This window comes from Durio zibethinus, chromosome 9 (genome assembly GCF_047325235.1).
Source record: "Durio zibethinus cultivar Kanyao isolate XHJ-2024 chromosome 9, ASM4732523v1, whole genome shotgun sequence".
Taxonomy (NCBI): Eukaryota; Viridiplantae; Streptophyta; class Magnoliopsida; order Malvales; family Malvaceae; genus Durio; species Durio zibethinus.
The window spans coordinates 5,241,194-5,256,723 of NC_143170.1; the positions used below are offsets into that span (position 1 = coordinate 5,241,194).

Here is a 15,530-nt window from a genome sequence, read left to right on the forward strand (position 1 = left end):
CTATGTGCCCAACTCCATATTGGGTGCTGTATAAAAGATTTCATTTAAAAAATATCCAACCAAATTAGACTTCAATGATGGTTTCAAATTTTCCTATCCATAGAGTTTTTATTGTCTTTATGGTAATCTAAATATTTTTTATATAAAAATTCTGGTAATTTGAGAATAAATAAAAAGGTTGCAAGTATTGGATAAATTTGTTAAATATTTTTTTTAAATAATTAAAATTTAAATTTATTAAATATCATATTTAAAAAATAAATGTATAAATAATTTAATTAAATTGTAAATATTAATGTGAGTATTAAATAAATTGACATACTCCTAAAAAAAAGTTTCTTTTTGTTTTTTGTTCTAAAGGGTAAGCCAGCGCCGTAATTATTTTCCGTGGTCGGATTTGGAAAACCTGGTAGATTAGGTCCAATAAACGGTGTGCTCCTTCGAATTTTTCGCATGTGTTGGACTTTGGCTTTGTTTATGTAGAAAATTAACTTGAAGGAGGGACAAGAGCTGTTATGGCTAAAAGTGTGATTTGTTTGCATTTGGATTCCATTTTCAGGGGTTAGACATTTAGAGATTATGGAGGTTGATGCCATATGTACTACCAAAGAGACTAGGGAAGCTGAGCTTAAACTTTCATGGGAGGCTGCATTGGCCATCAATGCTCCACAAGATTGCAAAGAGTCAAAGGCTTGTGCAATAAAAGGCTCTTATCTGATACTAGTATGGGTAATGTTTTTGAAGTCATTTTCTCAGAGAAGGCGATGGTCTAATCTTTGACTTGCCTTGCAAGAGCCTTTCATTCTTGGGACTTGCCCTGAATCCTCATCTCTAAGGGAAGGAATAGCTTTGGGGCGTTAGGCTCAGGGGACCATTGAGAATATTCGATCCATTCCCTTCACATCCTTCTATCCTTCACTAACTTATCTCTGTCCTGTTATGGGCACATATCCAATCAAACTGACCAGGGGAGATATATATATATATATGTATATATATATATGCCTCATCAACAGCTCAAAGCACTGATAATGTAGACATTCAATTTTCTGTCAGTGTCATATCAAATCCGAGTTTTAATAGCTTCAATAGTTGAACAAGTTGAGTTTGAGTAAAACCCACAATCTAATTGAGTTTGATTGTTTAATCTTCCCTTAAGAAACAAAATGAAGAAAAAAAAATACTAAATGGCACAAAAAACTGTCATCTTAATGTTGAATGTTAAATTCATGAGAAGATATAAGCTTTCTGTTAATTCTGTCCAAGAAAGTTCATTCCCCCTGGTGGTAGATTTGCAGCATTGTTTCCTTTGCTAACAGTTTCTGGCTATGTAGCTGTTATTGACATTCTAAAAAGATAACAAAAAAAAAAAAAAAGAAAAAAGAAAAAAAAGAAATGTTCGTGGCTTAAGGCATAATGTGAAAAAAAATATTTTTTTTATATTTGAAATTGACAAAATTTGATGTCTGATCATTGAAATTAAAAATCAAACACTTTACTAACAAATCATGCGTCTATTGACTGTTTGGAATATACAATTTGCTCTCGTACTTATACAGCTCTTATAAGATATAAGTATATATAAGCAAAAAGAAGTCCACACATTTTGAAGTATGAACAAGACAACTAGAAAAACATCGAGAAGACAGCATCCAGCATGATGACTAAATTGTGTCAATGACTGTACAAGCAACGGAACGGTTGCTTCAATTCAGAATCCTTTATGAAATTGCTCTTTATTCTTCACCAAAACTGATTTTTATTACAACTTTTTCATATTCTGATATAAATCAGAACTAACTAATTTTTCCTGCAACTTCCAGCTCATATAAAGTATGTTACTTTAGAGCAGCTAAAATGCATATATCTAAAATGTTGCCTTCTACCTATTGCTCCAAGACACAGCTTGTGTATCAAACACTATACTGGTCCGAATTCCATTTTGCGTACCAACTACAAAACTAGTTTATGTTTAATGTTAACTAACAAAGCCTCTGCACTCTCTATCTTTCTCACTGTCCTGTTAACATAGTCTACGTCGTCGCTGAGAAGTTCATGCAGATTGGAGGATGAACCTTAAACAAAGCAAGAATAGACGAAGGAAGAAGCCACAACCCATCTCCGCATATCAAGCCAGAAGCAACAGCAGGAACCATCAAACCTGCCTTCTTGTCATTTAGTTTGTGCCATACAAACACAACCAAACTCCCCACACACATATCAATTGCAAAATAAGCACCAACAAGGAAAGGCACAGCCATAGCCATTGGAAGGGGAACATATTTCCCAATATTCTTGGGAGTAAAATCTCTCAACAAGTTGGCTGCTATGGCAAAGGAAAAATACCCATAGCAGAGCTGCAAACAATGCTGGGGAAGGGCAGAGAAGCCTTGAACACCTAGAATTGCCATATTTCGATAAATGAGGGCATACGGGGCTTTGTATTCGCTATGAGGGTTCCCCACATCAAAAGCTTTATAGAAGAGAAAGAATGTAAGAGGAGCTACAACACAGCCAACGGCCGTTCCAATTGCCTGGCTGAGAAGCATGGATCTCGGAGAAGTGAGAGTTAGATGACCAGTCTTGAAATCATGCATCAAATCAGAAGAGATAGATGCCATGGATTTAATAAGACCACAGCCTACAAGTCCTGCAACCACACCATTTTCCTTTCCAGACAAGGCAGCCAGCACAAAGAGAGCTACTTTTCCATAATTATAGGCCATGTTCATGTCAGTCAGACCAGCACCATAAGCGTTGCAGAAGCTTAGAGATGGTGCAAGAATGTAAGCAACAACTACATAATACCATTTCAGCTCAGGGAACATCAAAGGGATCACAATGATGGAAATGACAGAAAAAATGGTGTACCCTGCACATGCTACCCAAATAGGAATGCTTTCTCTTATGAATAATTCATTTCGTTGAAGATCATCCAGATGCTTCTTCTGGTTATCAGAAACTGCATTACAAGCAAAGGAAGTTAATAAAGTTGCCATTCTCTAAGGACAGCAACATAGAGAAAGGAGAGTTAGTGAAGTTTTTATTCTCTAAGGATCTATGAGACCATGGTGACCCATATCTGGTTTAGCACTTCCAAATCAAATGAACACCATCGCAACAAGTCAAATCATGATAAAAGGGGCAGTCCACCACCTCACCATGAAAACAAAATATTTGAATTGCTTAAGTACCCTTGTAGTTTCATAGGAGCTGGCAGCTATAACTAGTGAGTAGAAAATTATGGAAGTAATGGAAGTAATAAGCTGGAGAGGAGACAAAGAAAAAAAATTTTATGAAGTTGATGAGTTACATGTTTTAAGGTTGTTATTTTTCTCTTTGGTGTGAAAGCTTCTTGCAATGAAAAACAGTATCTTAAGAAAATTGTAGAGCCCATCCCCCAAGATTAGAGCAATAGAAATAAAAACCTGCATGATAAATGGAAAAATAGTGAGAAATGAGTACGAATATTGGTGCCAAGATATCATTAAGGGAGAAGCTATACAAGATAAAATGTCTCTGCAGACCTTGTAACCATTTAGACTCTTCATGCTGCTTTCAGGTAAAGTTGCAGGGAACCACTCTCCTTTGAGCCCGCCGATTAGTGGCCACATTACTCCCCAAGAAAGCACCGCTCCAAGTAGCAAAGATAAGTTTACTAGATGTGAACAGATCATTCCTGCTCCTACGTAAGTCATACTGAAATCAAAGTAAAATCTGCAAAATTGAATTTCTCTAATTAGTGATTATGGCAAGATTATAAGTGGAAAGATGACAACATAGAGAAGAGGAAATCTAGAGCACGCACGAATTTTTCCATGCTTTCAAACCAAATGTAGGAAACTGAGAAAATCCACATTTATCTCTGCCTTCATAGAACCATTGGAAGAAAGCCCAGAGGAAACTAAGCGAAAAGAACTTCAGAAATCCATGAACCTGCTTCCTGCAAGATGAATCATTACAACTTGAGTTATGCAACACTTACAACCTGTTTCATTTCTAATTTGAAAAGAAAAGAATTCAGAATCGTAGATTCATACTTGGATATTTTGTCTCCTCTAGGGGTATGAAACCCATTAATCAGAACAGCCGTAGCAGTTCCACTTGGGTAAGCTAATCTGTAGTCAATTATCATGATCTGACAGAACAAAAATTTGCATGACCACATTATTGAAAGTTTCGAAAAGGACATAATTGTTGACTATTAAGATGATATATATAATGGTCTTAAATAATTAAGACGCGGATTACCAACTAAGACTCAATGAAATCGCTGCAAATGAATCTATCATCATTAATCTTGGAAACCCTGAATTGCAAGAAAGCAAAATAGAAGAAATAGACATACCTTTCTTAGAGGAACCAATGCCAAAAGCCCAACAAAGCAGGTTACAAAGAGAAAACCAATCATCCAACCAATCCCAGGTTCCTTGATGCTCCCAGGATTATTGCCTTCTGAATCAGGGCCTGCTTGCTCATATATCTTCCTACTTAAACCCAACAGATAAGACCCAAAACCACCTGCATTAAATAATTGATGGAGGAAACAAAAACAAGTGAAATGGTATCCAATTAATCAATAAAATTAAACAAGAAGGAAGAAAAACTTGATTGCAGACAACAAATTAACTTGATAAGAGTACAAAAACCTCCAAGAGAAATACTATAACAAGCGACCGCACAGGTCTGAATTATAGTATTTTCTTGTCGAGTGAATGGAGTTGAAACAAATCCAGCCTTTTGAAACAGCTTAGTCCATGACCTAACAAATACAAAGGCAAGAAGAGCAGCCGAGACATTGAGGTTGGGAACTATCCCGGTTGTGAGGTTGAGCTTCGTGACTATCACACTGTATATGATACCAATAAGAAGGCTAACAATGATTCCTCGAACTGTTATCTGTTTCATCCAGGGTGCAATTCTTTTCAACTCCTCTTGCTCATTATTCATCTCTTCAAAATCTTCTCTCTCATCTCTCTCAATCTCCTTCATCTCCTCCATGTTCATGTTTCCAATTGGATTGATAAAACTTGGTTCTTGCTAGTCTAATTAATCATCACAAAAATCTTATTTTCAGGTTCAGTTCAAAGAGAGCAAATACTACAATGAAACTACATGGACAACTTATGCAGCCATGAAATATCTTACCTGGGTGAACAGTTTTCTCTTCTTCTTGCTAGAATGCAGCAAAGACCAGACCTTGGAAAAACTTGTACAGGCTCGAACTTTCTTCTAATTCATCTCTGTCGAATTAACGGGAATTCATTAAACAACGTCAAATTGGGATTTGGTTTTGTGTTTTTTATTTTTGCGTAATCTAAGAACATGCGACAGAAATACTAAAATGCTAATTCATTTCTCACCTTATGCGTATCGGAAAAAGCTCCAAATACAAGGAATAAGATATCGCAAATATCTTAGTTTGAGTCTTTCGATGGACCGAGGCAAAGGTAACAAACAGCCCGAAAGGACCACGAGCAATCCACAAGCACCAGAAAAACCCAAAACGCTACTTAAATTCAATTCAATGCAACATCACCAGGACATTAAATTCGACATCTGAACCATGATTACCCTAAAATCTTCAAAAGAGTATCTCAAAATCAGTAAATCAAGACATTGCAATTTGGCACAAAATTGCTGGGTCTTATATTAAAGCATCCACAGCTTAACAACCCCAATAAAAAATTTAGGACTAAGGCTTTCGAGACCCATTGCATGTACTGCAAAGTAGTACAAAGCATCCTTCGCAGTACATTCATTAATCATCCAGCCATTGAACCCCAATACATTTCGACAAATGTTTGGCCATCAAATTTGATCCTTTACGTTGACTCTCCTTTAAGCTACAAATTTACAGAGAGAGAAAGAGTGGGATAGAGACGGGAATGGAAATGGATTAAAGATAAAAATTTACAGAGAGAGAAAGAGTGGGATAGAGATGGGAATGGAAATGGAAGTCCTTTCAAAGAGATTCATTGGGACTAGTTCGACTCCTTCGGCTTGAAAGCACCTCTCCACCGGGAAAAGCGTGCCCGCTTAAACACGGAACTTTCACCAAAAGCATAAAATGCAAAGGGCCAAACAACCAGAAAAGGAAAACTCTCTCGGAGATTGCAAATCCAGATTGAGACAGTGGGGCTCAGGAATGGGTGTCGTTGATGTTGATCCACTGGCGTCAGATCAAAGCCCCGCCTCGGAAGTCACTGTCTCTGTCTCTGACAACTGGACTGCCACGTGCTTGTAACGCGCTCCCTAGAGAAGTGGGCTTGCCCTGGAACAAGTCTAGGTTCTACTCCCATGTCATCTTTAATTGATTTTTTTTTAACAAACAACTGTGTAAATCATCGTACTTGAAAAGAAGCTGAATGTCTGTAAAATTTTTATTTAAAGATTTCTGGAAAGAGATAAAAATATATTCAAAAGGGCATCTTGATTGATCGGGATAAATTTTAAATGAAAAAAATAAAAAAATGTAAAAATGACGACATAAATAAAACAGAGGGAGCAATAAATGTCTTGAAAAAACAATAGTAATGCAGTAAAAAATAGGAATAATAAATGGAATTTCCTGGCGTGTAACACATGCAGACAGAAAAATTGTTTAACTGACACCTTGTTGTTAGTCAACACACGTGTCTTTCGTTGGAGTCGCAGGATGTGGAGAATCTATTATGAATCCCATTGACTAACTCCCCTCTGCTTTCTTTTTTTGTCTTTTTCTTCCTCCTTCTTTTTCACATTTTCAATTGCAGATAATTTAAAAAAATTAGTAATTTTCAGTAACCAATTGACAATGTGGCAAAGCCATATTGAAGACGCAAGGAATTTTTTAATGTTTGATGTTGTTATTGTCGTCTTGAAAGTTGAGGAGATAGCACAAAAAGAGATGGCAACTAGCAGCAAATAGCAATCTCCTATCTAGTTGTTGAGTGGCGACGTTTTTGGGTTAAAAAAACATGGAAAATGCTTCCTAATCTTTATTATTTTTAATTTTTTATATTTTATTAAGAAACAAGTTGACATATATTAGAGCGTAAATGAATGGAATATTAATTAATTTTATTATATTTATTATTTATTTATTTATTTAATTTTTTATTATATTTGATATAAAAAATTACGATAATATAAGATAAAATAATATTATAAATATAATTAAATTAAATAATATTATTTTATTTTATATTTGATATATGTAAATATTACAATGGGATAATTTATTTATTTATTAAAATTATTTTTTAAAAATTTTATATAATTTAAATTATTAATATAATTTTTAATAATATAATTAAATATGTAAATTTAATCTCATAAATTAAAATAATTCTCTCTACTTAAGAATAATTAAATAATTTTATGTCAATAAAATATTAATTTTTCTTACAATCATATCTCTCTTATTATATGTAAATTAAACATGATATAAGATGGTTATAATCTTAGATCATTAATAATTTTATACATCAAATATAATCTTAAACTATTATTTATGATAATTTGTTAAATCTAATAAACTAAAAAAATTTGAGTTTATTCACTAATTATTTATCAAATACTTTATTTTTTATATAATCAAATATAAATAAATTTTATTATGTTCATAATTTATTCATTTAATTAACAAATATTAAAAATATTATTCATAAGTATTTATTAAAACTAATACGCAAATATAAATATAAAAAACCAAAACTATTCTTAAACTACTCATCACACATTTTATTCATTTACATTTTTGTATATTATAAATTAATAAATCTCATCTTAAATTACTGAATAAAAACTTGTCATGTCAAAATACATAATTAATAAAAATGAAAGTCGGAGGGTAGAGGAGTGGTGTTAGGACGGGCCGCCGCCACCCTAAATTGGATGGTGATAATAAATGAGAGAGTACTTTGGTTTGCAACTACATTAACGTAACCTAAATTTTATGAAGATATTGTACTACAACATGTAATAGGATCTCCAAATAGAGAAGTACAACATGGGATTATTATTAAAAATTAAATATTATTGTTTTTTCTTTAATCCTTTTTGTTGTTTTGCCTAATAGAAGCTAGTGTTTTATTGGGATATGAGTTATGTTAATATGAATTTGGTATTTAATTTAATTTATTTATATAATTATTTTTAAAAGATAATATTTAATAAATTTAAATTTTAAATTGTATTAATTTTATTATTTTTATTCTAAATTGGAAAATAAAAAAAAATCATGTTAACGCATTGTATTTTTTTTTTTTGTTCCTTTGGGGACACTATTGATTCATATTCTCCCTTCCACTATTTTTTTTCTTTAAGTTAGTACCATTTGTTATTGGTTGATGCAAAAGTTTTAAACGATATATTGATTCTAAAAAGATGTTAAAAATTCATATTTAATATAAAAAAAAACATCGATACACATGCAACCACATTCACTCAATACTCAAATGAAATAAAATTATATTGGGACGAAATACCAAAAAAATAATTTTTTTTCCACAAAACAATAAATTAGTATGATATGTGAAAGAAATTTATAATTTTAATAAGATTGTGATTTTATTTTTTATCACTTTTTTGTTTATTATTAGTTACTTAATCCATGCTTCACTATAGGTTATTAGATTTCACTCAAAATTTGTTTTAAATTGTTTCTTTTTCTCTTTTATATTTTTGTCTAAGTAGATTTCTTAAATCAACTTTAAATTCATAAATCCAATTATAAAGATGTGATATTTTTATTACTATTAATTTTATATTTGTTGGTTAAATCTCTTGAAATTTTAGTATTCTACTCCTCTCTTTGTTGTTCCTTTTCACCCACTCAATTTTTCCAAAAATAAAATTACAAGCCATAATACACTGTTGTTATCTTTGCCAACAGTGACTTTACTTCATGAATTTTTTTTTTTTAATTTTACTAAAAGTGTTAGAAAATTTTTTATAATATTTTAATAAAAATGTTAATTTACATTTTAATAAAATATTTTGTAAAAATAAAAGTTGATAAAATCAAAAAATAAAAAATTAAAGAAGTTGTTGGGTGTGGTAGGTTATGATGTGTTAGGTTTTAATTAAATTGGGACATAGTGAGTTGGACTTTAATTTGATAAAAAGTGGGTGTTTGTTTGATGTAAATTTGTAATTGAGTGTGTTTTTCATGAGTTTTCTCAGTTTTTATCATTTTATATGATGTGAATTTGTAATTAATTTTGTTTTTTTTATTATCAGTTTTGATTATTATTATTTATTATTTATGATAAAGTAAAATGCAATTAAAATCTTATAAAATATAATAATAAATATATATAAATACAAAAAGTCATAAAAAAATAAAAATTAAGTTATTATTATTAGTTTATTTATTTATTTTATTTTAAATTTTTTTACAAAAACTTATAATATATAATAAATTAAAAAAAGCATACATTTCATCGAATGATTAATAAAAAAAATACAACATGAAAATTTACAATGAAAATTTAATCGCATTATATGAAATATTATATATTTTAAATTTTATAACATTTTTATTTATTTTACTTTTTTATTTTTATATTAAAATAATTACAAATATATTTAAAAAAATAAAAAAAAAAGTTAACAAAAACTAGTCTTCGTCGGGACTAATTATATTACTTATTAACGCAAGTCTCAGGATAAAACTTTTTATGAATGTGGTGTTCTCCCAATGCCAAGTTTACATTTTTGATCAACAATTGTTTGCTATTTGCTGCTAACTGAATGTCATTTGGTGTGAGTGGGTAGCAGTTGATGACTTTTCTTACCCATTTTTGCTTCGTTTCAATGACAAAAAAAATTAAGCCTTACCATCGTCTTCTTCTCTACTTTTTTTCTTCTTGTTTAGAGGTTTGTTAATTGGCTTTTTTTATTTATTTACTTAAGCGAGAATCATCTTCACCATAGCAAACAAACAACACAATTCAACAAACCAAAAAAAAAAAAAAAAGAGATTTCGAGTTTTGTGATTTGGGGCTCTAAGGGAAAGCAGCGGTAGAAATAGGGGCAGTGAGTTGATTTTTTGGGTTTCCAACAATGGGAAAAAGCTTTTGGGGTTTTCGGGTAAAGTCTTCTTGGGGCTTACTGTTGGTACTTGGAATCTCGTGGGGTAAACGAAAGAAAAAGGGAAGAAGCGGCGACGTTCTGGCAATAAGAGACGGCTGAAGCAGTGGCGACACTTGAAATTTTTGGTGTAATTCCTTATTCGATTTTAAGGGGATTTTGGGAAATCCAACCGAAAAGAGAAACCTTCAAGAGCTCCTTTTTAAACCTGAAAATACCCCAAAATTAATACCCTATCCTATATTTTGTTTTTTGGTCCTTTTTTTTTTTTTTTTTTTTTGCTTTGTGTTTCTCTTGAGGATGATGTAGCTGTTTTTTTTTTTTTTTTCTTTGCTAGTATTTTGCTATTCTGGTTGTTAACTTTTTGAGTGAAAAAATGGGATTCTTTGGTTTCGAAATGGTGGTGGAAACGGGTGGTTTCACGTCTAGATTTCTTTTTTTTTTCTAACGATTGTGGTGAAGGGATTTATGATGGTTGATAGTGGGGAGGTGATTTGTGGTTGTTTACTGTTTACTGTGGGCGTGGCGATGGTGGGAATTGACAGTTTAATGGAAGTAGAGGGGCTTTGGTTAGGCTGTGATAATCTCGACAATGGTGGTTTTCAGTTTTAATGGAATGGAGTTTGAGACCCAAACGCACAGGACTCAAGTTAAAAGAAAAGCTTTGAATCCATTTTGAAATGAGAAGCTGTGCGTGCCTGTGTTTTTTTTTTTTTTGCTTTTCTAGGTCATTACTCCTCGAGATATTTGTTTATACGACAGATGATAGTGGTGGCGAAGGGAGGCTGTGGTGTTGAATTGTAAAAAATATATATATATATATATTTATTTTGTAGATTTTTAGGAGTTGGTAGTGCCAGTTATTTTATTTGATGATTTAGACGAACACTAAAAATATTGATTTAATAATAATTAATGCTGAAGATAACTTTTCTTTTTAAGTGATAACTTTAATCTATTGCTATAAATTAGTAAATGAATCAATATCCCAGCAGCACCGGAAAGGGCATTAGAGTTCAATGTATAACGCCTTATTTATTAAAGTAAATTGTTGCAGTTAATGGGATCCGGTGGAATGAAATTAGGATAGAATAAAATAAAATAAAAATAAAAAAATCACTAATGTATGTTGATTCAAATAATAAAAAAATTAATTTCGAATTATGTAAATAAAAAAATAAACTTAAAAAATTTTATTTCTTTTTATAAAATCTGATTCAATTTAATTTAAAATTAATCAAAATTTAAAATAATTATTAAATATAAAAATTTCATAAAAATAATGAAAAAAATTAATATTCCACTGAAATTAAATGCTAAAATATATTGTTAATATTTTTGTCCTTTTCCCTGTTTTTGTTGGTCCACTAACTTTTAATTAATGTCAACAGTCATGTCATATGGACAAAACATTTGCGAGTGTCCCATCACGGCACGATTTATAAATAAAAAGTCGACATGTTCTTGTGAAAAATCATTTTATATAAAATTAAAATTAACACGTGTTATATAAGTATATTTATGAAAATAAATAAATATGTGATAATATTTTAATATCTCATGTAAAATAAAAAATTTTATCTTCTAGAATGATCTTATTTTTATTTTATTTTTTCGGTATTTAGAAAATTTATTTTCTATACCTAGTCCTGTTTGTTCAATTGGGCTTGGGTTGAGGGGCCGAGAAGTTCGCTCCATTACCGCTAAGGCCCATCCCACCAAGGGCAAAACCTAAGATCCAATGGGCTAAGGCCGAGAAAATCTCTTTCCAGTTCGCGAAGGTCCTCAGAAATTCGAGATTCGAGATTACCAAGTTGGCCGAAACCAAAGCCTCTTCGCTTTTCTTCATTCCCAAGTTCCTCTTCTGTTAAAATTTAAAACCCTAATTATTATTTAGTTGCTCTTATTTGTAACTTGTATGTTTTTCTGATATACTAAAAGAAAGAAATAAATATATGCGAAAGATGGGTTCATCCTCGTCGGAAACGAAGTTCCTGCAAGAACTGATTTTATACGCCGCCAGCGCCGCCCTTAGTTGCTTGGTACTCTTCGCGGGGCTCCGACACCTCGACCCCAACCGGGAAGCTTCTAAAAAAGCACTGGAGCACAAGAAGGAAATTGCTAAGCGTTTGGGTCGCCCTTTAATCCATACTAATCCCTATGAGGTACTTTTATTTGAGATTTAAAAAAAAAAAAATTGTTTTATGGTAGTATGTATTTTTCCTTTTAAAATTGGAAGCTTTTTCTTTGGGTCAAAGTGTAATTTTGTTGTAAGTTAGATTAATTTGTGAGAATAAGTCATCCATTTTTTTGTGAGTATTTTTTTATTCTTTAGTGTTTTCATTAGGGTTTTGCTTAGTTGGGATGGAATCCAAGGCCGGAATTTGTAGTTCAAAGTTGCAAAAAATTTTCTTTTAACCAGTGTTCTTTATCTGAATTTTGAACATTGAATTCATTAAAGCTTGCTAAAGGGATATAAGGGTAGCTTGCTTTTGATTGTTGCCGTTTGTTATTTGCTTTTGGCTTTTCAAAGTTGCTAAGGCGAAATCTTACTTGAATAAGAATCAGCAATACATAGAAAGTTAAAAGCGTAGTTGTAAATGTAAAGTAATGCAGTCTTAAACGAGCGTAGTTGTTATGTGAGGTAGTTGTTAGCATGTTGTATTTAAAATTGTCAGGACTAATTACGGTCAAGTTTCCAGTTAACAAGGAATTCACCCAGACTAATGGAGAATAGTTAACCAGCCAATTGTCGATAAGCCCTGCAGAAAACAGAATGCTATCTTATGAGCGCATGTTTTTTTCAGCCTTTGTTGCAGCCTTTAGAGTATTTCTCTTTGATGTCTGTAATTTTCTAGTGGTTGCTTTTTTTTTTTAATTTTCATCAATATCCTACTGTATATCTAAAAATATCATATCTGAAAATGCATTCTACCGAATATACTTTGAAATTCATGCATGTTATATTCAGTAATAAAAAATATAGATTGTTGGAATATTTGCTTTGAGATATGGTGTTAGAATAGAAGCAAGGGATTCTAACTGTTAACTTTTATGGTAACCACATACTTGTACTTTTTTCCTTTAACAGGATGTGATAGCATGCGATGTGATAAATCCTGATCACATTGATGTGGAATTTAAGTCTATTGGAGGATTGGAAGCCATCAAGCAGGCTCTTTATGAACTAGTGATTCTTCCATTACGGAGACCAGAGCTGTTTTCACATGGAAAGCTTCTTGGTCCTCAAAAAGGGGTTCTGTTATATGGACCCCCGGGTACTGGAAAGACCATGCTTGCTAAAGCCATTGCAAAGGAGTCTGGAGCTGTTTTTATCAATGTGAGGATTTCAAATCTGATGAGCAAGTGGTTTGGTGATGCACAGAAACTTGGTAAGTATCGATATTGTTTGTTCTATCCCCTATTGGTTCTAGGGCTTTTGCATTTCTTTTGACAACACCTGAATTCATATTGTTGTAAGGGATCAACATTGGACTCTTTTTTTTTTTTTTCTGATTATTATTTGGTCTATTTGTTTAACTCCTGTGGAAATGTGAGAAAATACTCTATGTAGATAAAAGAAAGTGAAGGTCAACTGATTCAACCATCCTAAGGTCGTGCTTAGATGGTTTCATGCAATGTCTTTTGGCTGAGGTCCCACAAATGGGTTTGTCATCTAAATATGCCCTGTAACTCCAATGTCCAGCCTTCTTTTTTTTTTTTAATAACCATTTCCTGCTTTGTTTTAAAATCATTATTCTGAAATTTATTGTTACAAAAAGAAAAAAGATGAAAATTGTCATTTTATATGTAAGTTGTAGTAAGCTGACCTTTCTTATCAATTAACGTCCTTTCAAGACAACATGCCTTTTCTAATGGATGTAAGTCCCCATGCAAGTCTGTTTGTTCTATGTGTCTCAGATTGTATTGTTTGTTTCCTCTTCTACTTTGGCAGTGGCTGCAGTGTTCAGCTTGGCCTATAAACTCCAGCCTTCCATTATATTTATTGATGAGGTCGACAGTTTTTTGGGACAGCGTCGTAATACAGACCATGAAGCAATGACGAACATGAAGACTGAGTTCATGGCTTTATGGGATGGGTTTACCACCGACCGTAAGTATTTTTGTACCTAAAAGCTGTTATATACTGTTATTATTCCCCAACAAAGTACTTTCTGGTTTTGTGATGAAGGGCCGTCTGAAGAATGTTCTGGGTATTGTTTTTAAATTATAATTTATAATTTAATGATTGTATATTGTTGTGCAGAGAATGCACAAGTTATGGTTCTTGCTGCAACGAATCGTCCATCCGAACTAGATGAAGCCATACTCAGACGACTTCCTCAGGCTTTTGAGATTGGAATACCTGACTGCAGGGAGAGGGCTGAGATACTGAAGGTGATTTTGAAGGGTGAGAGTGTTGAAGAAAACATTGACTTTGACTACATAGCCAGTTTGTGTGAAGGGTACACAGGGTCAGATCTTCTTGAACTCTGCAAGAAAGCAGCATACTTTCCTATTAGGGACTTACTAGATGAGGAGAAGAAAGGAAAACCATCTGGAGTAAGTATATTTTTTGTATTTCTTTTCTGTGTCCATGTATCATCTTTCTCAAGTTTTGCTGAGGTTCAGACTCTAGCATTTATCTCTGAATTAAATCACTCATCATATTTAACCTATGAATTTTTTGTTTATAAATATATTTTAGTTGAGGTAGTTCCTGTTTGGCTGTTTCTGTTGTGTGATGACGACCAATCTAACATTCTTTTTTGTCATATGTACTTGATCATAGGCAGAATGAGGTAGAGGATGATATTCTAGGTAGATCTCTTTGTTGTCTTAAACATATACCTATGCATAAAAGTTCTGTTTGTATGCGGAATTGAGAACTTTGTGGTATCTTTCCTATAACCTTTGTATTTTTTACCTATACATATCATTGATTATTTATTTTTTAGGCTCCAAGGCCGTTATCGCAGATTGATTTGGAGAAAGTTATTGCCACATCAAAGAAGACTGGGGTTGCTGCAAATGAATATAGCAGGTTAAGTTCACAATTACCTGGATGGTCAAGGCAGAGGGAATCAGATGATTATCAGGTTCAAGCTGCTATTAATGAACTCTCCAAGCTTGTAGTTTCTCAAATTGTTAACCTTCAATCAGATTCCCCGGACGTCTGAAATTCTCATCTCTATACTCTGATTCCGCCATGGAATCTGGTGTTGTGTAATACTAAGCTTTGAAAGTTTGGTTCTTTTTCCTGGCAAGCTACTTATTAACATTTGAGGTGGCTCTTATTGTGATGGCAGCTTTGAAACAGTAAGAACTGATATAGTCACTAAGTTATTCATTTAAAATAACTTTCCATTTGCATTTCGGTTGCCTGGGCTATAATTTTTTTCCCCCATAATTTTAGATGCCGCAATTCCAATGGAGCTTGTGAAAGTTAGCTA

General features: G+C 32.5%; 2 protein-coding genes across 3 annotated transcripts; one reads left to right on the top strand and one right to left on the bottom strand.

The window, feature by feature from the left end:
* Positions 1–1,720: 1,720 nt before the first annotated feature.
* Positions 1,721–5,623, bottom strand: LOC111302828 (metal-nicotianamine transporter YSL3-like). 2 transcript variants are annotated; one of them, XM_089765670.1, is made up of 9 exons: positions 5,364–5,623; positions 5,149–5,243; positions 4,650–5,045; positions 4,349–4,521; positions 4,041–4,138; positions 3,809–3,943; positions 3,528–3,717; positions 3,314–3,428; positions 1,721–2,962 (listed from the first exon to the last, which is right to left on the bottom strand). In XM_089765670.1, the coding sequence occupies exons 3-9, from the start codon at positions 5,005–5,007 to the stop codon at positions 2,034–2,036; spliced, it is 1,998 nt and encodes a 665-aa protein (XP_089621796.1). In that variant the 5' UTR covers positions 5,008–5,045; positions 5,149–5,243; positions 5,364–5,623; the 3' UTR covers positions 1,721–2,033. The 2 variants fall into 2 exon arrangements, with proteins under 2 accessions (XP_089621796.1, XP_089621795.1); XM_089765669.1 differs by having other exon boundaries at positions 3,809–3,964.
* A 6,123-nt stretch (positions 5,624–11,746) lies between these two features.
* On the top strand, positions 11,747–15,450 carry LOC111308921 (P-loop containing nucleoside triphosphate hydrolases superfamily protein). Its single transcript, XM_022907618.2, has 5 exons — positions 11,747–12,242; positions 13,169–13,469; positions 14,033–14,191; positions 14,345–14,640; positions 15,036–15,450. Exons 1-5 carry the CDS (start codon positions 12,033–12,035, stop codon positions 15,255–15,257), a joined length of 1,188 nt encoding a protein of 395 aa, XP_022763353.2. The 5' UTR covers positions 11,747–12,032; the 3' UTR covers positions 15,258–15,450.
* The last annotated feature ends 80 nt before the right edge of the window (positions 15,451–15,530 follow it).